General features: G+C 47.3%; 1 protein-coding gene across 2 annotated transcripts in view; it reads left to right on the forward strand.

Moving 5' to 3' along the window:
• SASS6 (SAS-6 centriolar assembly protein) overlaps window positions 1–23,925 on the forward strand; it is a 26,099-nt gene continuing 2,174 nt past the window's right edge. Inside the window, exons 1-16 of one of the 2 annotated variants that reach the window (XM_024570388.4) lie at window positions 1–239; window positions 5,834–5,894; window positions 7,377–7,456; window positions 7,853–7,957; window positions 8,843–9,014; window positions 9,677–9,742; window positions 10,535–10,654; window positions 13,365–13,556; window positions 15,945–16,139; window positions 16,243–16,332; window positions 16,409–16,588; window positions 16,977–17,058; window positions 17,634–17,770; window positions 20,313–20,441; window positions 22,938–23,035; window positions 23,799–23,893. In XM_024570388.4, coding sequence (XP_024426156.3) covers window positions 1–239; window positions 5,834–5,894; window positions 7,377–7,456; window positions 7,853–7,957; window positions 8,843–9,014; window positions 9,677–9,742; window positions 10,535–10,654; window positions 13,365–13,556; window positions 15,945–16,139; window positions 16,243–16,332; window positions 16,409–16,588; window positions 16,977–17,058; window positions 17,634–17,770; window positions 20,313–20,441; window positions 22,938–23,035; window positions 23,799–23,893 — 2,041 coding nt within the window. The remainder of the gene's footprint in view (window positions 240–5,833; window positions 5,895–7,376; window positions 7,457–7,852; window positions 7,958–8,842; window positions 9,015–9,676; window positions 9,743–10,534; window positions 10,655–13,364; window positions 13,557–15,944; window positions 16,140–16,242; window positions 16,333–16,408; window positions 16,589–16,976; window positions 17,059–17,633; window positions 17,771–20,312; window positions 20,442–22,937; window positions 23,036–23,798; window positions 23,894–23,925) is intronic. The other variant, XM_071220455.1, reaches the window with a different exon arrangement.

Genomic DNA, 23,925 nt, shown 5'->3' on the forward strand with positions numbered 1-23,925 from the left:
ATGGTGGCTGGCGAGGTCCAATCCGCCTTTGCCTTCCGTCTATTTCTTTTCCCCGCCCCGTCAGCGGAAGTCGAGCGCCAAACTCAAACTGAGCTGGGTTGGGAGGCTGCTCGCGCCAGTGCCGCGCTGCCGGCCTGTTGGGCGTTGTGCACAGCGGCGGGGCAGCGGTCCAGCATGAGCCAGGTTCTGTTCCAGCAGCTCGTCCCGCTGCATGTCAAGTGCAGAGACTGCAAGGAGAGGTAAGGCCCGCGTTCCCTGGTGCCGGCGGGTGGCGGTTGGGGTCGGGCTGAGGGGGAAGATGGCGGCTCTGGCCTTCGGCTGGGCGTCGGGCCGGCGTCCCCGGTACTCGGGAGCGGGGGGGAGACTCGGCTGGGACGCACGGTGCCCGGTCTCACCGAGTGGCCGTTGCCGAGGACGCGGAGGGAAGGGGTTGAGGACCTGGGGAGCTGACGCGCCCCGAGTTAACGTGGCCACCGTGGAGGGTGCAGCCCCACTCGCAGCCCCACTCGCAGCTTTCACGGACGGGAGCGAGGGCCGGCGCTGGCACTCAGGCCCCGGCCTCCAGCCTTGGATTCTTTTGGAAGTACATTTAAGTTTCACCTCCAGAGAAGTCAGTTTTATGGTGTATCGCCCCTTCCCATTTCCTGGAAATTATGTGGCGTTTAACCGGCTAAGAACAATAGGGGGCAACTAGAAATTTCGCCGACTTATCCATCCAGCAGATATCGCCGGCGTGTAAAACGCCTGGCTGGGCACGGGAGCCACCGTGTCAGGAAGCCGGGCGCCGTCTTCGTGGGGTCGACAGTCCCGTGGGGAGGGAACGAAAGGCCCACAGCACGGCCCAGAGCCGCGACGACTGTCACTGAGGAGGCGGCGCCGAAGGAGGGCGATGGGGCCAGAAGTCAGGGGCTTGCAGTTTGGTCTGGGCCCCGCGCCGCCGCTGGCTGTCTCGCAGCTTCGCGTTTGTAAAACTGATGGACGTGCCTGCCCACGGGGCCGTTGGGAGGGTCGGGCGCGAACGGGGGGCGTGGGGGATGCGGACGTCGAGTACCGAGTGACGAGAAGCGGGGGTTTAACTCGCCCGAGATCGCTCGGCGCGCGGGACCAGCAGGCGGCACCGGAGCCCGGCTGCGCGCCGGCGTCTGTGGGCCGCTTCCCGCGGACACTGTGTCCCGTCGGCCGCGCGTGGTTTCCGGGTATTCGAGTTGGCGCCCGTCCGAATCGCTGTGCCGTGGAGTAAATCGCACACTGGACACTGAAGACTTAACACGAAAAAAAGAACAGAATATAAAATGTCTCCACTTTTATACTGATTTTGTATGTTAAGACAATATTCGGGGTGTATTGGGTTAAATAAAATGCTGCGAAGTAATTTACCTGTTTCTTTCGATTTACTTAATGTGGCTTCTAGAAAACTTAAAATTGCGGACGTGGCTCGTGTTCGTGGCTCCGTCCTGGGTGGGGGACCCAGCGCTGTTCGAGGACGGGAGAGAGAGGGAGGGTGGGGCGCCGTTTCTGACGCCCACGTCGGGACTCCCAGGCCTTCCCCACCTCCTTGCCTGGCTAACGAGTCGTAACTTCCGCAGCGGAAAGGCGTTGTAGAATAAAGCGCTTATTGGGCCATTGCTAGGCCGGGCGGGGGGCGGGGAAGGACGACCAGGGGGTTCCAGCCCCTGAAACCTGATTTGCTGCAGCTGCGAGCGCCCGCTGGCAAGTCCGCCCCGGCGTCGGGTTTTCTCTCTCCGGTTGGGGGTGGGCGGCTGGGAGTCGTGCTGGAAGGATTCGCGCTGGCTCTGGACAGCGGGGTGGGAGAAGGTGAGGGGCAGGTGGTTCTGGGCTGGGGCAGAGCCGCGAGGAAGTGTCTCCCGTGGGCGAGCCGGGACTCCTGGGCCGCACGGACGGCCCGGCGGCGGGTCCAGCGACCCAGCGGACTGCAGGGCCGCGGCGGCCTCGGGTCAGCGGGCTCCTGCTCTGCTCGGTTTCTCTCTGGCTGCCGTCACGTAATTTAGAGCACCGGGGGTTTTGTTTTTGTTTTTCTGTCAACATTTCCCATCGCGTTTGTCTTCTAAGGCACACTTTCGCCCACTTCACTCCTGTTCAGAGACCTTTCCCTTCGCCTGCGGCCGGGTCCGCGTACTGGAGCCCCGGGCCAGAAGCCCGCTGCCTGTTCTTGTGATAAAGTTTTGTTGGGCACAGCCGTTCCTTTGTTGAGGAACGAGAATGGCTGCTTTTACGCTCCAAGGGCAGAGATGACTGCTTGTGACAGAGACCTATGGCTGCAAAGCCCCAAACCTTTACTCTTTGGCCCTTTCCAGCAAACGTTTGCTGACCCCTGACCTGTGGGGAAACTGCAGACTCTGTAGTTAGGTGTTCGAGGCCAGTCCGGCGCGACAGGTACGGTCACGGAGGCCTACTCTGCAGCAGGAGCTGTCCGCCTGCTAAGGCTGGAAAGCTTCCTGCCTCCTGGCCCCACCCGCAACAACAACAACAACAACAAACCCCACGTCCGTCCTGGCCCTCGGGGGACTCACCCTTTCGCACAAAGGGGAAACACAGGGGAGGCGGCGGCACAGGATCGCAGGCTCTTGGTCAGATTGGGTTTAAATCGCAGTTTTGCCACTTGACTGACTGATGTTGTGCTTTTAAACAAATTAACCCTCTGTGCCCACCCTTAAGTCGATGGTAAAAGCACCTGCTTCATGGGGTTCTTGGGACGGGAAATGAGTTAGCACGGACGGAAGTGCGCAGGGCAGGGCCTGGAGCTCAGTGAGCACTCACTCAGCAGTAGCGGGTTGCGGTGTGATTGGTGCGTGACGCTGCTAACAGTGCTGACGTCCTAGAGGAGGCGGCAGCTCAGGTGAAGACGGTGGCAGCGCCCAGGGAACGCCGGAGGAGGGTTGTGGAAATTGCTGATGCCCGGATTTGACACCCGCCTGCTTTGTCCCGTTGGTGTCCTGAGCTCCTCTCCCCCACGTACGAGCCACTCGTTTCCCTCGAACCACCTGCCTCTCTCAGCACGTTGCCTCCAGCCCTGCTCTCCCTCTGCCTCCAGTGCTCTCTCTTTCCTCGCCTTCGTGGTCTGTGTTAAGTCCCATCAACGTTAGGCTCCTGGCAAAGCTGCCTAACTTGAAATGAATTGACTTTACTCATTTGCTAGGTAGCGTGGTGTGGGTAAAAAAATCTGAGCTCTGGTCTGGGCTCTGCAGGGTGACCTTGACCAGGCTTGAAACTGTGCCTCGAGTTCTTCTTTTGTGGGACAGAAGTAAATATTTACCTAACAAGATAGTTATTGATAAGTGAGGAGATGGACTTAAAGGGCCTGGCAGGGACTCAGTCAATGTTAGTGACCCTCCCCCCTCTTGAAGCAAGTCTGGGTTAAAGGCATTTAATCTGATCTCAGTTGGAGGACACAGACCGTGTTTACTTCTGTTTGTATCCCTGGCACCCCGCACAGCGCCTGCTTATACAGTAGCTTCCTTCGTTTGTCTTGAGAGATGAAGGTCACAGCTTCTAGGTGGCAGAGGGGGCTGGCACCCAGTCTGCTGATGCCAGATTTAACTGACAGGGAAGATGTTTACATAGATTATGCATTGTTCACAATGTGACACTTATTTTGAGAAACAGCACTTTTATTGACCTGTTTTATAATGTTCCTATGGCATAAACCATTACAGTGGAGAAAATAAGGTTTCTGAGTTTAGGCCCTGGCCTGGGAGCTCAGGGAATGTCATCCTGATGGAATCAAGGTTGCAGGTTCCATCCCCGGTCAGGGCACCTACAAGAATCAACCAAGGAGTACATGAGCAAGTGAAACGACACACTGATATTTCTCTTTCTCTCTCTCCTTCTTCTTTTCTCTCTCTACGAATCAATAAAAGTAAAGATTCCTGATTTCAGATAGTATATCTGAAATCTCAGATTTTTCTACAAGATACGGGGGGGGGGGTTGAAGTAAACATGGGGAATAGTTTGGGCTGCAGGCCTTTCCTCCTTTTTTCTCCCAGCGTCTCTTGCGTACAAGCATTTGAAATAGAAGCAACAGAATCGTTAGTACAATTGGAGCACTGTCATAGGAATATACTTCCAGTAGTATGTAAAGAGTACTTTAGGAGGTGGGTACTTCTTGAATGTTCTACACGTCTATCAAGTATAAGAGGACTTTGAAAACAAGTCAGTAACCACAGTGTCAGGCCTCAGTGGCAGCGATGGTGTGCTAGAAGAAAGCTCCCGAAGGTGAGGCCGACCATGCTGACGCCGTGGAGCTGAAAAGGCCCTCGCAAACCTGGCTCAATCCCCGTATCTTACAGAGGCAGGAACCAAGAGGTGGTTTTCCCCCAAGAATGCTTGATTTAGGTGGATTTGGAGTAGGAATCCAATCTGTTTCACATATATTGCTTTAGATACTAGAAAAATAGAAATACAACATTCTGTCGTTTTAAAGGTAGTTTTTGTGGTGTTCCCCAGCGCTGCCTGTTCCTTTTCAGGTAACAGGCACAAGTCGTGGTGCCTTTTGTCCCGGAATCACAGTGCAGCAGGGGCCGGGTCAGCACTTTCCTACTCCTCTGCTAGGATGCTCTTCCTCAGTTCAAACTCCTAGCAGTTCGCTGACTTTGTGGGCCCCACGTGGCTCTCAGGAAGCGGGTTTAGTGCCTCTGTTTAAGATTCTCGGTCTGTGAGACTCAGGGAAAGCCAGCAGCACCAGGAAACGAAGCCATCGGAGTTGTGATGTCGATGTGTGGGTGCTGTGGGATGGTGTCACTTACTACTCTGAGTGGAACCAAGATTTAGCACCCAGTTCTATGTCCAGGAAGAACCTATCCTAAGACAACATGTTGTAAACCGATGTAAAATTGCCAGTCAGGGCGTGAAAAATCCCTCTTGAATCTAGCCTTGGGCAGCTGTCACCAGCTTCCCCATCAGCACTCAGCTCTGTGTCTGTGCTTTTTATTTCTGTAGCGGGTAGGTGGTGGTAGAATGTGGGAAAGGTTTGAGACACACCTTTAGAAGAGTAACTTAGGATTGGACAAATTCTATTTTTCTTTCCTTTGTTATTCTTTAATTTTGGCAGAATTGTCTGAGAACCACTTATGTAGAGATTTTTTCCACCAATTTTTTCCTTTATTTCCTAATTATTTAAACATCTTTGTTCAATTTGATTAATGTTTATGAGTGCCTTTATTGACATGCCTGTGTTTGATACTGGGTTCTCCAGGGTGCAGTATAGAATGGGGGAAGCTACGGTTTCTTCCTTGTAGGGCGGACGGAGAGTTATGCTAGGACAAGGTAGACGACAGTCACTTGTTACCAGTCTCCTGTGAGCACACTGCACGGGGTATTCTGAGCAGCTGTGCTTCGTGGGTCTGAAAGAAACATTCGGTGTGCGTGATGGGGGAATATGTTACCTTATTCCTTGACTCAACATTTCAGGATTTTAATACTGCTTTACATGTTCAGTGTTTCAAATGGAATCTCTCATGAAGTGTTTGATGGTTTGAATTGGTAATTTTTTAAGTGTGGAGAGTTACGTAATTGATGGTGTCCCTTTCAGCAGACCATTCAGAATCAGGGCAGCCTGGTTATGTACGGTCGTGTATCGTTTCTCTCTCTGTCCTCACAGAAGCCCCGTTTCACAGGGGAGAAAAGGTCAGCCTCGGGTTAAAGACCTGACTACCACTTAGTGGTGGGAGGACCAGAACTTGACCTTCAAATCCCGGGTGCGCTCCCAGATGCCCCGCCTTGGGACAGCTGCGGGAGCCCATGGAGCTAATACAAGCAGTAGCGACAGGGCATTTCATGTGACTGTTTCTGACGGCTGGGCTTGTCTTTCATGCAGGAGAGTAAGTGTTAGAGTGAGCATCGAGCTGCAAGCAGTTTCTAACCCAGTGCACAGAAAGGTCGGTATGCACTTCTTTTTTGAAATTTGATGTCTGTTACATTATAATTATTTGTTCTTTAACAATGTGAGCTCTTTTGTTTCACCCAGCTTGCTTTTAATTTGGGGCTATTTTGTAACTTGCAGATCTGGGGGGGCGGTAAAATCTGAAATAACAACTGAGAGATTATGACACCACGTGTTCCTCAAGCGTGCAAGAATGGGGGTGGGGACTAGTACACTCACGATGCTAGGCTGTCTGTTGCCGCCCTATGGAGCTGGCACTCCAGGGCGGACTTGTGAGCACAGAATGAACTGATTCCCTGCAGGGAGGTGTTCTTGAGCCTTTTACTCTGCCTTTTGAAGAGAGGCATGTGAGCGTATGATCTCACTTGACCTTCACACGTCCGCGTCACTAACAGAGACACGGATACAGGGCAGAGGCTGAGCAGCAGAGCGTGTGTCTGCTCTGCCGTAGCTTGCCCTAGCGTTCAGGGACCTGGCGGCGGTGGCAGCAGCAGCAGCTTCAGTTTGAATTAGCCCTTCGGGATGGATCTCAAGAAGTACTTCGAAAGCAGCTGCTTTAAGATCAGGGTATTCCAAGGCCAAGCCCATACCTCGATTGCCAACGTGGGGAAGAGATAGAGTGTACTTCTTACATGTTATCCTGTCTGCTGTGTACCTCTTCATTTTCTAGCTCTACTCATAAGTGGCTTAGGTTTTTGTGGGACCCCTAATAGTTCCTCAGGAGCCACAAGTAGGTTTTATTTCAAGTGGAACCTTATTCTTAACCCAAGTGCTTATTTCCTTATTATCCTTCACCACCTTGTCGCTCTGCCTGTTTTCCTTACACCGATGTTCTGTGAAGTATGGGACTTCTGTGCACTTGTCTCTCAGCTTCCGCTGCTGTGAGGGACTGCCACACTGTCAACGTTCCCTGGACAGAGGTCTTTACGAGAGGTGTTGACGTCCTTTTGAAAATAGATGGGCCCCCCCCTCGGAGGCCATCTGGAGTAGGTGGGAGCAGTGAGGCTCTGAGGAAGAAGCCCTGGATGGTCCCCCATCCTCTGCTGGAGAGACAGATGCTCCTTTTTGTCCTCGGGGGGCAACTGTCATTTCTGTTGATGCATTTGCTACTTGTGAAATACTGGACAGTTGACTTAAGGAGACCGAAAAGATAATTGAATATGATATTTTTGTCATGGAATCACAGTGCAGCAAGGGCACTTTCCTACTCCTCTGCTAGGATGCTCTTCCTCAGTCAAAACTCCTAGCAGTTCACTGACTTTGTGGGCCCCACGTGGCTCTCAGGAAGCAGGTTTAGTGTCTCTGTTTAAGGTTCTCGGTCTGTGAGACTCAGGGGAAGCCAGCAGCACCAGGCAGTGGAGCCATCGGAGTTGTGAGTCGACATGTGGGTGCTGTGGGATGATGTCACTCACTACTCTAAAAGCTACATCTACCAAAAACATTTTAAAAAGACATTAAAAAATAATCTTTCTTTTAGGACTTAGTTATCCGTCTGACTGATGATACTGATCCATTTTTCCTGTATAACCTTGTTATATCTGAGGAAGATTTTCAGAGGTAACTAAATTTATTTTTCTGGTCTTATATTGAATCGAGGAAAAAGTAAGTTTTTTAATTTTATGAGTGTCTTTGGTACTATTCTCCTTGAAACACACCTAGGACCATTTTGGTATTTTGGGAACACTGGACTATTTATAATTATTCAGAATGTTTTTGAAAGTAAATATCTCATAGATTGAGAGTTCTGCTAAAATAGCTCAGAAATTTAGATCTTTAGCTAAATTTATTGACTTTTTCCTTCTATTGAATCAATTTTATAAAAATCAAAGTTTTCTAGTTTATTTCTTGATCATGGGTGTTCAGTAAGTAAAAAATGATATTTTAGGGTGTTAATTGTAATCGAAGATAGTAATTACATTTTTTCAAACATAATTTTTCCTGTTTTCTATGTAGTTTAAAATTCCAGCAAGGTCTCTTGGTAGACTTCCTAGCTTTTCCGCAAAAATTTATAGACCTCCTTCAGCAGTGTACTCAGGAGCAGGCCAAAGAGACCCCAAGGTAAGCCCCCGCGAGCGCTGCGCCGTCGCCGACCCCCGAGGTGGACGCCTCTCTGTAAGAGCGGTGGCACCTCCTCGCCCGTCTTTCTCGAAGACTGGGGTTAGGGCTCTGCTACGTCTCCAGTTTAACTCGTCTCACCATTAAAATCAGAAGTGTTGACCCTAATTTTCACATGTTGACAAAGCCATTAAAGTATTTGAACTATTTAAGAGCATCAAGCATGTGTTTTTATAATGAACTTGGGGAAAGGCCGAAGAAGCCTGTGTGTGTGGGTTGATGTTCGGGAGGTGCTGGTGCCTGACCCTGCGTGGAGAGGACGCCGGCCTTTGAGCTGTGGCTCTGCCGTGGGTGGTTGTTGGCTGAATCAGTTATGTCGTGAGGGACTATAAAATTATGCTTTTCTAATTCTATGCTTTCCATATTTATTAGGCATAATAAAAAGAAATTACCCTCATCAGTTAAGAGTGATTGATTACTCTGAAAATTCACATAGGGAAAGATAAAAGTTTAATTCTTTTAAATTGTCAATTTTCAGAGTAAGCAGTTACTGTAGTTTTTTTTTGTGGTTTCAGTCGGTTTGTGGTTTTTAATTTTAGTTTTTTGCTTTCTCTCCTCATCTGGCATTGTGAACTCATGGACATTTACTGTGTTTCAGTCAGTCTTTTTTCTTGTCCAGTTTATGTTTTGCTGTTTACGCCAGTTTATCCAGTTCCGTTATTGGGAGGCCTTTCACACCGGCCCCTCTGATTTCAGTATGCCCCTTTCCTGATCTTCGGTCCTTGGCGATCCACTGACTCGCAGCTCGTGATGTCATGGAGCTCAGGATTCAGTGGGAGAGTGTTCCTGTGCGTAAGTGTGTTACAATGTGACGCTTTCTTTCCAAAGGTTTTTGCTGCAGTTAGTTTCTCCAGCTGCTGTTTTGGATAACTCTCCTGCCCTTTTAAATGTGGTAGAGACAAACCCTTTTAAGCATCTTACACACCTCTCACTAAAACTTTTACCTGGAAATGATGTGGAAATAAAGAAGTTCCTAGCAGGCTGTTTGAAATGTAGCAAGGTAAGATTTAAATTTAAGTTACTCTTTTAAAATAACTACCAAAGGACTCAGATAAATCACTGAAGAGCTATATTGGTTTAGTTTTGGTTTTCGGAATAAAGATGTTTAGTAAATTCTTAGAACATGTAGTGAGCTTATTTCTCATTTACTCAAAGTACAAGGATAGAACTGGACAGGAACCAAGAACCTTAGGTCCAGGCTTTTTACTAATTGTCTGTGATCTTGGGCCTACACTTTGTGTCGGGCTCCGTCAGCATACGGAAAGGCGTAGAAATGTGGAGCCTGCCTGCAGTGAAGTAGAATACGTGGTAGCGTCCCGACAGTCACGCCGCTCTGCAGCTGTCTGAGGTGGAGGGCACGCAGAGGCACGGTGGGCTGCCTCGCGGGAGTTTTCAGAAAGGCCCCAAGTCAGGCGGCGCCACAGACCCCTGCAGTGCCCAAGTGGAAGGGCACACGACTCTTCTGGGGTCGGCCTTCTGGGGTCCGCCGGCCAGGTCCTGCCGCAGAAGGTCTGGGGGGGTGGGGCCTGAAGTGCTGCATTTCTAACAGACTCCCGCCAGGCCCAGTGCTGTTCTCTGCTGCAGTTTGAACAGCACAGTGACAGCACAGTGACAGCTGGTTAAGTCAAATGATAAGCGACATGATTTTATTTTCACAAACAGGAAGAAAAATTGTCATTGACGCAATCACTAGAGGATGTTACTAGGCAACTGAATTTCACACAAAAGGTAATTCAGGCTTCATTTTTCTTTGTGAGCCATCCAAACATTGGCTCTGAACTGCCTCTTGAATCCCATCCAGGCTTCTGTGTACTTTTTTTTTCAAAGCATGCCACCACAGAATTCCCTTTCCTTTTTGCTGCCTTTCCCCTACCAATCAATGTCTTAATCTGCGGCTTTCTCTCTGTGATACTTTATTCCATCCAAACGTTTTTGTTTTCCCCAACATAGTAGGCCTTCATTGAAAAAGACCGTGTATGGTATCTGCTCCTCTTGTTTACCCCATTCCTCTTGTCTAAGACGGCCTGTCTTATAACCTTTCTCTTCCTTCTGTAATGTTTGGAATTAATCCCTCTGATTTATAATTTCAGCCATAGCTACTTCCTTTTTGCTCCTGGTCCTTGGAATTGAGGACCGGAGTAGCTGACAGTCTGCTACCCTGCACAGCATGGCCTAGCTTGGGGACCCCTGTCACGGGCCTCTGTGTTAAGTGAGCTGCTCCCTCTGACCGCCTGGCTCCCCCCGGGGTGCTTTTGCTTTTTCATGCCAGAGGAGAGGATGGGGTGGTGAAGAGCCAGGTTTAGCTGAAAGGTTAAGGATAGACAAGCTTGACCAGCGGGCCATTGTCAATCTGAAATTGCTTTTATCCTAATCTTAGTTTCCTCAAGTTCAAAAACACTTTGACTATGTCTCGAAAAGCTGTGATTCCATTGTTGTTAATATCCTTGTAAATATCGCTCTGTTCTAACCTAATGACCTATTCAGGAGGCTTTTAATACTTTGTGTTGAACTCTAATGCAGACATTATCAGAAAAAATCCAAGAACTAGATAAGTTACGGAATGAATGGGCAGCCCACACGGCAGCGTTGTCAAATAAGCATTCTCAGGAACTGACCAATGAGAAGGAAAAGGCCTTGCAGGTATGAACAGTAAAAGAAACTGGAAAAATATTTTGTTATTGCTCTTAGTCATTTTGTTAATTGTAAAAATAATATGAGCTTGCTTAAAATGTTCAGACATTACAGATGTCTATAAAAATGAAGCCTCTCCTTCAAAGTCTCTCTTCCTACCCAGACATAATCTCTAAATACCTGATGTGGGGTTTCTCGGACTTTTCTCCATGTGTATAAATAATACGTAATTTATAAACACTTGTTTATATTTGTGAAATCTGAAATATGTAAGTTATGTATAATTATCGATGTGTGTGTACACACACTGGGTTTGGTTTTGTCTTATGCTGATGAGCCCCCCTGGCTCCTGGCTGCATGTTTCTCCCGCCAGCAGGGCAGCACGGTAAGCTCTTTGTTCAGACGTCCCTTTGTAGTGGCCGCGCGGTATTTGGATGTGACAACTTGTTTAACTGCTTACTCAGCTGGTAGACACTTTTTTTTTTCTGGTAGACATTTAAATGCTTCAAAATTTCAGTTACTGCACATCATACTGTAGCGACCATTCTCTGTTTTCACAAGTGAGATTGCAGTGCGCCCATACGACGTATTCATGGACATTGCATGTCACACCTCAGAGTGACGAAAGGGTTTGATTGCGTTCCTGGCGGCATTTTCCGATGGGACTGGGACTCAGTCCTTTGAGACTGCAAAGCCAAGCCACTCTGCTCTCCTTGCTCAGAGAGAGCCTATCCTATGGGGCAGTGGTTTTACAACTGTAGTGTATATGGGAATCTTCGAGATAAAGTAGAAAATGTAAGTGTTGTAATTCTGTCCCTCACTTGTTTTTTAAACAAAGTCTCCAAAATTCGAATGACCCCTGGGATAAACTGTTTTTGTACTTTGACGGCCTTTGGCCCCTGCTGCCCTGAGTGTGTCTGCCGGCCCTCTGAGCGCTCCTTCAGCATGTTCTTCCGGGGTCGCACTTCTGTTTCACGGGGACTCTTTCCTGTCTTCTCTCTTTGCTCCTTTCTCCTCTCCTCAATTTTCCAAAAATGGGGGTGTTCTTAAAGTGATAATGTGATATTCCTAAAGAGACACTTTAATGAAAGAGATACTTTAGCACTTGCGGGAATTTTTGAATGGGTACAATGAAGTTTTACTTTTATTTATTTATTTTTTTTACAAGTACAAGTTTGCTTAGAAAGCCACAGAGGTAGAAGAAGTGAGCCAGCTGGGCTGCATGGGCTCAGGAAACAAGTTACAGAAGCAGAAGAAGGGCCCTGGGAGCTCAGGAGAGAGCAAGGCAGAGAGAAGGCACCTGGGGAAGGAGAGGGGTGCTCCAGAGAGGCTGGGGCGGAGGGCGGGTGCAGGGAGATAGAGTGCTGGAATACAGTTTTAGAACTTGTATGGGGCTTTATATTTGTTTACATTCTTTGACCTCTGATTGATCATAAGGAAATAATCTCAATTTTGGATGCATATCTGTATACGGCAATATGAATGGTTTTTTTTTATAGTTGTGACAAGTTGGAAGCTCAGTTTCCACAGAAGGGCAGGAATTGAATGAATGAAGGTACAGCTGTGGGTGGAATATTGTGCAGCTCCTGATGTGTTCACAGAGTTTTTTATGCTGTGAGAAGGTGCAGATGGCAAGGGAATAAAAATCATGATTGAATTGTGTGACTCTCTTGGTCCTGATTTGTTCAGTACGTAATTGTGTATGCGTGGGCGGTGTTAAGTTTAATATGTGAATGACCGCAAAGGGGTATTCCTAATCTGCAGAGCAACTCCCTGGATGAGAGTATCGGTTACTTGTGCTTTCCTTCTCTGTGCTTTTAAGGGCATATATAACTTTTCGTAATCAGAAAAGTATATTTTTAAAAAGTATTTAGGATTTTATGGTGTTCGTCAACAGAAATGACTAAGCTATGTTTGTGGTATAATACAAACAGGCACCAGAGACTACACAGTTACCATCATGTTCAAATTTTATTTTTGGTAAAATGTAACTACTGTATGTAAGACTGAATTAATGCATATGGTCTTGTTGACTTCACAAGTTTAGGTGGGTTTTTATTTTCACTGTAAAACATGTACTTGTAAAAGTGGAAACAACAAATACTGCTTGTTCCGTAGTACCCCTCACTTGTTTTACACAAATAGGTTCATGCTACATATACTATTTTCAGTTTGCTTTTTTAATCACATATTACTATTCTCCCCAGAACTTTTGAAGACCATCACATCTAAACACATGTAGATGTAGGAGAAACAGAAATTACGAACGAGACCATGGCAGTACACTCGCCTCTGTTGACCTTACTTCCTCCTTTGTGAAATCCATAATTGAAGTAGACCCTCTTCGCCCCAGCAGGGCGGCTCAGGTGGTTGGAGTGCCGCCCTGTGCCCCAGGGGTTGCGGGCTCACTTCCCAGTCAGGGCACAGACCTGGGTTGCCCTTGGATCCCTGGTCGGGGTGCCTTTGAGAGGAGCCGGCCGATCAATGTTTCTGTCTTTTCCTCTCCCTCTCCCCACTTTCCTTTCTCTCATAAATAAGTAAGTAAGTGTCTTCTTGGGTGAGGATTAAAAAAAAATAAAAGAAAATAGATCCTCTTCAAAACAGGGAAATCATGTAATTTTCTGGAAGAGTAATTAAGACCTTTTTTTCTTCATATTTTCCTGTGCTTGCATTTCTGGGTTCTTATTTGAACTGGGTGCTGGATGTCATTGTATAACAGGCACAGGTTCAGCACCAGCAGCAGTATGAGCAGCAGAAGAAAGACCTAGAAGCCCTCCACCAGCGCGGCATCCAGCAGCTGCAGAGCAGGCTGTCGGAGCTGGAGGCGGCTAACAAGGACCTCACAGAGAGGAGGTACAAAGGGGACTCCGCCGTCCGAGAGCTGAAAGCAAAGCTCTCTGGAGTTGAAGAGGTATTGAACAGGGCATTTGGTGCCCTCCACTCCCCCACTGTAGAGAACCTTCTAGTTTGGTTACCTTATTGCTGTGTGGATGGTGGTCCTCTGAATCGGCCAGGCTCTTGTGTGGTGGTCAGTCAGACGATGCAAAAAGGTGAGGGTCTGCCGTCTGGCTGAGGTGAGCCTGGATGTTTGTAATTCGGGTCTCGACGGGCAGTCTTCGCGTAGCCGTCAGCGTTTTCAGACACTTTTACCATTAGCACAGTGTCTGAGCTTGCGGTGCTCCGTGGTGATGGGGCTACTTCTCTCTCTCCGCTTGTTCAACACCCACATCACTCTGAGGTTTAGTGTCTAGTAATGATGATGGGAATAATAGTAATGATAATAGCAGGTGCTTAATGAGTACTTGCTCTGTGCCAGGTGTTGCTTTAAGTGCTTTACATATATTAACTCATTTAATTCTTGTATCAGGTCTCTTAAAGTAGGTACCCTCACTGTGCCCATTTTACAGATGATGAAACTAGGGCACAGGGAGGCTGAGTCACCAGCCCAGGGTTGCGTAGTCAGTGAGTGGAAGAGCGAGGATTGGAGCCCTGCGTTACTTGCCTGTGTTCACTGGTACCTTTTTTACAGACAGCAGAGAAACTGTAACGGCTCTTGCTCTGCTGGCCCGTTTGTCGATGCCTTGGCACTGGATAGACTCCTTCCCGGCATAGTGTGTATTAGCGTCATAGGAAGTTATCAGAAAGCATGCGGATTTTCAGTCTGTTATATTTAGATGAAAAGATCACCATGTCACTGTAGCTCGTGGGACCGCAAGGCTGTTCAGGTCCATACAGCGGCCTGCCCCACCTCAGGTGTGTGCAGTCCGCCCTCCACCCCCGCCTTTCACTGTGGCGCCAGACGGTCCAGTCTCCCCGGTGCGGTGGAGGGTCTGCCTGCATCCTTGCGGTGCCGCGTGCCATAGTCTGTCCTAGCCCAGAGGCCGGCCGGTGTGGGCGCGGGGTGGGTGCCTCACCATGTTGGCATTCAGTGGTCTAATGCAGACGTTCCGTCCACAGTTTGCGTGAGGCCTGGAAGTGAGATGAGTTCTGGAAACTTTTCTTTTTAACCTCAAAGTAGTGTTAGCAAATTACATAAAAGTTCGCCTTTGGGGCATCAGTGCCCCACTAATTGCTACCATTTATTGAGTGTTTACTATGTGCCAGACAACATGCTAAGCAATTTACATAAGGGTTTTGGGAAGATTAAGAGAAATAATCTACGAAGTGTTTATCATTTCTATTTTGCACATGAGGGAACTGAGCTTTAGGGAGGTTAAGTAAGGATTCCTGAGATCACACAGGAGAGCCAGAATTTGAATCCAAGTCTGTGTGATACCAAAGTCAGTGCTTCTCAAGCCACCATGTTGTAATGCTGTAAAACTGTCTGTGAAGTTGTTGTTCAACACAAATTCTAGCTGGGAGTAGTGTGTGCTGGACTTTCTTATACCAGTAACATTTGTGTTGGTATTAGCTGATAGAGAAGTGATCTGTTCCAGGATTTTTAAAGTCTATTTTTAATTAGCAATTATTGTTTGCTTGGTTTTGCTTTTAAGAGTGAACCAAAGAAATGTTAACATTTGTTTTCATGGAAAGATATTTGACATATATGTTAAATGCCAACACAGAAAGGCATGTGTTATATATGTGTGTGCATACATACATGTATCGAAGCAGGTAGATTATAAACCTGCACAGTGAACCCTTAAAATAAGTCTGTCTGTATGAGCCACAGAGGTCAGCGTTGCCCGTAGATTACGGTTCTCACCATGGCTGTCCGTAGAATCGGTGGAGAGGTCTCAGTTGTCCTGGTGCCCAGGTCACACCTCGCAGGAAGCAGGGTCTCTTGGGGAGGGCAGCAGGGCAGGCCCACCTTTGGCTGGGTCCTGGAGCACCGCAATAAAGCAAGTACAGGGCCTTTTACAACTTCCCAGGCGACTCAACATGCAGAGTAGTGGGAGAGCCCCTGCTTAGATGATAGAATGATAGGGTTTTCAACTTACTAATTCAATGTGTTTTTGAATTCTGTCACGGTCAGTACTTATTACCGAAGTGATTTTTTTAAAACTAAATTTCAAGACTTAAAGAAAATTCTTGTTAGCTATTTTGTTCAAGTTGTAGTTTATTCATAAATCAGTGTTATTTGCTTTTATTGTGATTGAATTAGTTTTTAGCGTGTTTTACAACTGTTTCCTAAATTTATAAGTTACATATACCCTTAGACTTCCATGTCCTTTAAAAAAAAAAATCACTACTAGAACTTTAATATTAAAGACCTTTTATATTTCACACATCTTAATTATAGATAACCAGATGAGCCAGCTTGGCTTTTTCGTAGCGCCTCATCTTTTACCTCCTCTAGGAGCTCCAGAGGGCTAAGCAAGAAGTCCTGTCTCTGCGGAGGGAGAACTCTACGCTGGATGCCGAATGCCACGAGAAGGAAAAGCACATCAATCAGCTTCAAACAAAGGTGGCTGTTTTAGAGCAGGAGATCAAGGATAAGGACCAGCTTGTTTTAAGAACGAAAGAAGCATTTGATACAATCCAGGAACAAAAGGTCTATTTTAATATTTTGTAAACAAATTGATGATCATATTTACAGATTGATGCTTTTCCTAAACAAGAACCCCAATAATTCATGTTTTAAAAAATATTATCAGGTGGTTTTAGAAGAAAATGGTGAGAAAAATCAGGTACAACTAGGAAAACTTGAAGCTACCATAAAATCATTATCAGCGGAACTTCTTAAGGTTTGTTTTTAAAAATTTAAGAGCATTGATATTTTACTGGATTATGTAGAAATACACATATGAGGCTCTTTTATAGGCAAATGAAATTATCAAGAAGTTACAAGGGGATCTGAAAACTTTAATGGGTAAATTGAAACTGAAGAATACAGTTACCATTCAGCAGGAGAAACTCCTGGCTGAAAAGGAAGACAAATTACAAAAGGAACAAAAGGAATTACAAGATGTTGGACAGTCTCTCCGAAACAAAGAGCAAGAGGTGGTCAATACTTTATACTTGGGCATGTATGGTTATTTGGGAAGTATAACAAGTTTCCTCAGATGTATTTTTTAAATTTTTACTTTGTTATATTAGAGAATGGCTTTGGCTTTTTTTGTTCTGTTTTTTTGAAAGAGCATGGCAAGATTCAACAGAAATTACCAACTTATTTTTATTTGAAAAGAAAGTTGTCATGACTCAAACACCTTGAGTGCATATGTGTGTGTGTATGTGTGTGTGCGCACACGAATATTTTACTACAGAGCTGAGCTAGTTCCTTCATTTAATAATAATTAGAAGCAATCAACTATGCAATTAATAGCACTACATTTCCTCAGTTTTTATTTTAGTCTTGATTATACTTACTATGAAGATTGACATATTTCAGGTATGCAAATTACAAGAACAATTAGAAGCTACAGTTCAAAAACTTGAAGAAAGCAAACAGCTTCTAAAAAATAATGAAAAGTGTAAGTATGTTATCTTTTTATTAAAGTAAATTTGTAGTTTTATTCCTAACCGAAATATTTTATTTGAAAAAATGGAAGTCTAGGAAAGTCCATCATTATAAAAAAAACCGTCACCTGTATCAGTAACCCAAAATTGAAAGTGCTGAAAATATTAACTGTAATTTATTTTAAAAATTCTTCACTCTTTTTTCATTGTTGTATTTACCTAATTGTAATAATGTCACTTGAAAATAAAATATAACATTATGCCTTTAACTAACATTTCTAAGAGTTCCCAGTTGTCAGACGTGACTGTGAACTGTGAGGGAGCTGTGAGACACCCCAGAAAGGAAAGCCTTCGGAGCGACCCTTGACACCTCAGACAGCACTGCAGTGAGGAGTTCTGTGGGGCAGTTGCCAGCCGAGTCTTTAATGATAAACAATTTCAGTTAACCTATACTGTTGATATACGGCAGTTTCAAAAACTTAACAATTTTAGAAAACTCAAGATAATTTTCAAATGTTTAAAATCATTGGGAAAATAAAAATAACGTAATAAAATTCTTTACCTTGTTTCTTATCTTTTTTTCTGTAAGTAATAACATGGTTAAATAAGGAACTAAATGAAAATCAGCTGGTGAGAAGGCAGGACGTGCCGGGGCCCTCTGCCACTCCGCCTGTGCGCTCTAGCAGCAGCTCGGTCAGAAGTGGACTCTCTCCTAACCCTAACGTGGTAAGATCGGAGTGGCGATGGGAGAGGCCCTAGCCAGTCTCCTAGAGCAGAGAGTACTCCCAGCCGGTCAGGGCGGCTCCATGACTGTCGCCGCTGGTGCTGCTAGACTGGGGTCCTGCAGTGACTAGCCTGGGGTCGAGTTTAGTGGCCCAGAAGTGGAGCACGCAGGGGCACTTGCCGGTACCAGAGAGGCTGTGTTTCAAGGGCACGCTTCTGTAAGATTTTTAATCCACATAGAAAGCATTCAGTGTGAACTAAAGTGATGCCAAAGGTGCTGAACACTTACACACACACAATCTCAGAGGTCTCAAGAAGGAAGAACAGTGTTTGGGCTCAGGTGTGGAGTTACGATAGAAGGAACCTAAACAGAATTCTGTCAACAAGAGAAACGGCCTCTTACCAGGCTTGTCAGCTCTAGATTCTAGAAGAAACTGGCAATGAGATAGGAACTTTCTAGCTTCTAAGACCAGGTCCTGTGCCTTCTCCTTGCAAGAAAGGAGCCCTGGGTGTCGCCGGGGGCTGGACTGGCAGGTGCAGGTAGGCCTCGGGGCCCCCCTGTGGGACCGACACGAGGTCGCAGTGTCGGGTCAGACAAGCCTGCTGTGTGACTGTCAAGGCGAGGAGATCACTCCACAGTCACATCGGAGCACAGACAGAAGTATAGACATTGCCCAACCGCCAACGTGGGCAGACACCCTGTGCTGGGTCCCACGAGGGCCTCGTTCCCAGTCTCAGCTTTGGCCTGAACGTGTTTCTCCTGCCTTGTCAGCTGAGGTTTGCTCAGACACGCAGACAGCTGTCACCCTTTCCTGATGATGTCCAATCCGTAGCAAAGCCCCACTTTCTTCGAATGTCCCTTAAGTCATCCAGCACATGGCAGTAAGTCCGATAAATAAGCCCCTTTAATAGGCTCTGGGACACTGCAAGGTTCCTCATTTTGTGTGGTCTCCCTGGATGTAAGGAGCAGCAATCAACCCAGCGCCTGTGACGAGGTCTGTCCGGGAAAAGTCCAGCCTTTGTTAATGTAATGAACAGTTTGCATGTCGTCAATGTGACCCGGCAGCCAAGGAGAGTGGACTGGAATGTGCATGCGTGACCAAGGATGACTTCACTGCACTAGTCAGTGGGGGCAGTAGATGTTGTTGAGTGAGCATGTGTACTGTGTGGCGATCACATTCAAAATGACTGAGTGAGTAGAGCAATGAATCTGCATCAGATTTTATGTCAAGCTTGAACCTTTCTCTGTGGAAACTATTTGGATGACTCAGAAGGCCGTAGCTACGGGCAACTGGTGATTGGCAGCTTCATCATGACAGTGCACCTGCTCACGCATCAAGTCTCGTGCAGAGTTTTTTTGGCGAAACATCAAATCACCCAGGTGACTCAGCCCCGTACAGCCAGATTCAGTGCCCTGCGACTTCTTGCTTTTCCCAAAACTGAAATCACCTTTGAAAGGGAAGAGATGGCAGACCATTGATGAGATTCAGGAAAATACAACAGGGCAGCTGATGGGGATTGGGAGAACTGTGTGAGGTCCCCAGGTGCTTACTTGGAAGGGGACTGAGGCGTCCTTGTCCTGTGTACAGTGTTTCTTGTGTCTTGTTCGTAAATGGTACTATTTTTCATGTTACATAGCTGGATCCCTCCTGGACAGACCTGTGTGTCTGTAGCTGTGTTTCTGTAGCCACAGCTGGGGCGTGCTGGCAGGGTTTTCAAGTTCAGATGCCTAGCGAGTCAGGTAGTGCTTGGAGTGTGAAGAAGGGCAAGGGTTTCTGTGGGTGGGAAAGGTGGGGAAGGAAGTGCCCGATACTGGAGTGTAAAGTGGGAGAGACTGCTGGTGAGCAGCTGTGCGCGGGGCATTTCTGTCATGCTGCCACTGGTGCGCACAGCCACTGAAGGTTGTGTTTCGGTTGGCCTCTTACTGAAACAGACTGTTTTCGTGGCATTGGTTAGTGGTGGCGTTACTGTTGGCAAAGCGTAGGCTTTTCTCTATTAGTTTAAGAGCACTGATCTTGCTTCTACCCAGTCCGGTGAAAAGACTTTTTTTTAATCCTCATCTGAGGACATGTTTCCATTGACTTTTAGAGAGGAAGGCAGGGTGGGTGGGGGAAGGGAAGGAGGGAGCGAGGGAGGAAACATTGAACCCACAGCCTAGGCGTCAAACTGGTGAAGGATGCTCCCACTCAACTGAGCCATGCTGCCAGGGCGAGAACAAATTTTATCCGTGATTGGTCTGTTGATCTGTGGCTGCACCCCCTAAGCCCCCTTTGTAGGACTGGGGGTATTAGAGTGAACCCTGTGTGTGAACAGCTCCAGGCAGGTCCAAGGTTTGTCTGGGCTGCGCTGGTACGGCCGCTCGGAGAGCCAGGCTGCCCCAGCTTGTGCTGCGTGAGGAAGCCGGTCTCCTGGTGCCTTAATAAAGAAGGTGGGGCTCTGAGATAGTGATTTCAACTTCCTTAGAGCCCTTGCTCAGGCCTCTTGGGTCAGCAGATACTGTTTAGAGCTAATTTCTCATCCTTCACTTCTCTGTTTTTATTTTTAGGTCGATGGCAGAATGGTGTACCCAGCCTGTGGGATTGGTTATCCTGCTTCCTCTGCCTTTGCTTTCCAGAGCACCTTTTCTCACCCTGTATCTGCCAAAAACACCGTCCACCCAGTTTCAGGACCAAAGGTAAGCACATTAACACTTCCCTCTAATAGCAAGTTATTAACATACAGATATTTTTACCTTTATGAAATTTATTCTTTGATCAGTTGCTAGGATTAGGTGATGCGTGAGGTGACGCGCGATCACCGCACGGCTGGTCTCTGCGCTCACAGGAATGCGGTGCGCACTCTGTGATCTGTCCTGGGTCACTGGGGTTTGTGACAGTCTGGACGTCAGCCTGCTGAAACTGTTCCTATGCCGCCTCTCCCTCTGTTCATTCTTCTGCCTGTATCCCCTGCAACTCTCAAACCTCGCTGGGGTTCCTGCCTTCCCACAGCGGGGGAGTGGGGACTGTTCCCCATTCCGCTGCGGGCCATGGAGGTCGGGGGGCGGGCCCAGAGCAGACTCCGAATGCGCAGACGCCGAGTGCAGCTCCGGGCCGGGGAGCGCGTGCCCGGCCGTGCTCCCGGCCTGGGTTCGCTTGCGAAGGCATGTTGCTGCTCGTTTGAGTGCTTCCGCGTCGCCCTCAGTACTGACGCCCTAGATTTCTGTGTCAGGTTCACAAGCGTCGCTTCGTTTCCACGGTGATCCGGTCCACCCAGACCAGCCTGGGGTTTCATTCATTCCAACCTCAGGTCCAAACTGATTTCCTCCCGCACCATGGAGACAAACAGTTTTGGGAAGACGATTTTGTAAAAGATGGAATCGGGGACTTCTAAAATGCTGTTGTAGTTCCGTGGCAGTTGTGGCGGGTCGCCCTGAGGAGCAGCGGGCGGAGCTGCTTGTCAGCGCTTCGGTTATGCGGGGCCTTCCAGTGACAGGAAGGAAGCCTGGTGTTTGTGTTGAGAATGTTAGGTAAAGAGTGTTTAGATGCATTTCACTGACTTTTCTTGCATTGCTGATTAAGGAGAATAGATATGCGTATACCAAGGAATACTGTTGCTTTTAATAAAAATCTATATAGGCAGTGTTGTTACATCATAGGGTTTATCTGTTCTTGAAAATTATGATTGAATTCAAAATTGCTTTTCATTTTAATCAGCCTTCCAGAAATTACATAATGTCCGAAGTGAGCCAGGGCAGGTTGGGAGGGCTGACCGCGACTTAGGCAATAAGAGGCTCCGCTGCACTAGCCGCCGCTGATCCGTGTGCCCCATGTCACTGATTGCCGTGCTCTTTTGCTCATGTGGGCCCTTCCACGGAATTCTCCCCGCGCTGAGTTTCCCGTTTGGTAGTGTGAGTCGATCTGTGGGTTGTAAAGCCGTCAGGACAGTCCAGTTGGAGAGCGTTTGCCTTTTCAGAAACAGCTCCCTAGCGCATTCAGCAGCTAATCCACTGTCCGCCGGAGCACCTGCCGGCCTGCGGCCTGCTCGGGTGGCTGCCTTGCCGTGTTGCCTGTGCGGGGGCTCACACAGCTCAAGGCTGTCACTTCTGTCTGCCCTCAGGGCCAGGAGCTCAGGTCTAGTTGCTCGGCGCCGTCACCTTGTATGGAGAGGCCACAGGTGTCTCTCTGTTGGCCATTTGGTGGACATTTGTGTCATTTTCAGTTCTGGGCTGTCACACAGAAAGCTGCCATGTGCTCAATGTTTATGTTTCTCTACAGGGAGGACCTGCGGGTAGGATGCCTGGCGGCATGGGTGTGATTTGTAAGGGGCTGCTGGCCTTTCGGAGGGGCTGCACTGTTTATGGTCTGGCACCGCCTGTAGTCCGGTGTTTGAGAACGTTCTTTCGTCCACTTTGTCCAGTTTTCTAATTGTTTGTGATTGGCGGCCAGAAACTATATCATGTATTACTATCTCGTACTGTTTCTTAATTTTCCTCCGTGTGTGTGTAAGGAATAGTAAAATCATCTTGTCTTGCTTTTTACAAAATCCTGTTTGTGTTGATTCTGACCACGTTAAGCGTTAGCTCAATGTAGGCAGGCCGATCTCTTTGGAATGTTGAACTTGAAAGCCAAGTACAGCAGCATTTACCTTTCTCATTCATCATTTCATCCTGGTATCTGTTTGTGCCTATTTCAGCAGCAGTTTTTTACCAAAAATAGACATGGTTTTCGTGTGCCTTTTCTTTCCGCGTGCACGTGGTCAGGATTTTTCTCCTCTGCCCTGTGAGTGTGGCCATTTACGCCGGCAGGTTTCCTGACACGCTGCGTTTACACGTTCCCTAAGTAAAAATAACAGGGGCTTTGAAAGTTCTTGAAAAGGGAAGGATTCTCAGAAAGCGCAACGTGAAAGCATCAGTGCCGCACTTGGTCCCTCTCTGCGCCGTGGGACGCTTGTGCACTCACATGTGTGCGGGCTTGTTTCCGTCCTTCACCTTGCTCATGGGACAGGGGCTATATGCCCAGGGCAACAGGGTTCTCCTCACGGAGCCTGCTCCGTAAGAGGTGTCCGTTACAAACTAGAGGTCAGGCCTGGGCCTCAGTGGTCTGCCATCGGGCGAGAAAAAGAACCACCGGGTCCGTGTGGGTCGTCCCCGTTCCCACTGATTTGGTTACCGAGATGTGTTCTCACCTCACAGGTTCAGTTTAACCTGCAGTTTCCTAAAGCCAGTGCGCCCCCGGGAGATGCACAGTCAGGAACGACTGCCAGCGGGCCTTGCTCGGCTGATAAGGAGAAGTAAGTGCTGGTGGACATAACACTTAACATTTGCGGTTTTGAAAGTCACCCTAAAGGATATGTGTCAGTGCTTGAAAAGCTCTGGTGCCTGCTTATTTATCTCTGACATTGGAGTGGTGTTTTCTTACTGTGCGTCCCTGTTTACTTAACCCGTGAGGCAGTCAGGGCCACCTGCACCTGTACCCTCCCTGTGCGCTTCAGGCTGGATTGAGCTTTATGTTTCTGATGTCACATGTTCTGCTAGAGAGATTGTGAGCACTGGACAGATCAGGAAAGAAGGGGAAGATAAAAGTACAGACACACTTATTTTTTGAAATACCATATTTGTGTTCATCTAACCAGAATTCCCTATTGTTAACAATGTATATTAGTAGCTGTGATGACAACTTTGAGCACAAGTTTTGAAGAGTGTTTGGTTGTAGAACAAGAAAAGCATTCCTTTGAAATACAGGATGAGATAGGAAGTCCTAAATAATACTGATTTTTCTCAAGACATGCACATGTGTATTTTCATAGTGCTCATAGAATGTTCATCCCCCATATTATTCCTTAGCCCTGCTCTTAGAAGTTTTAGCTTTACTTATTATAACTTACTCTGTCCTGGGAAGAAGGGTACTTCAGCTTGTGTATAGATAAATCAGTGAGCAATGTGATCTGTTTTGAACAAAACTGTAGGTATGTAGATTAGGTAAATATTCAAAATTAGCTACTAAAGAGAAAATAAGAGTTTATTAAAGTAAATAATCACTTTTTCCTTTCTAAGTGGTGAAAATTTAGGGCTAGAATCCAAATACCTGAAGAAAAGGGAAGATAGCATTCCTTTACGTGGACTCAGCCAGAACCTCTTCAGTAACCCAGGTGAGAAGACGCTTCTGAAGTGGTCCGCTGTG

The sequence above is a fragment of the Desmodus rotundus genome, unplaced genomic scaffold (genome assembly GCF_022682495.2).
Source record: "Desmodus rotundus isolate HL8 unplaced genomic scaffold, HLdesRot8A.1 manual_scaffold_172, whole genome shotgun sequence".
Lineage (NCBI taxonomy): Eukaryota > Metazoa > Chordata > Mammalia > Chiroptera > Phyllostomidae > Desmodus > Desmodus rotundus.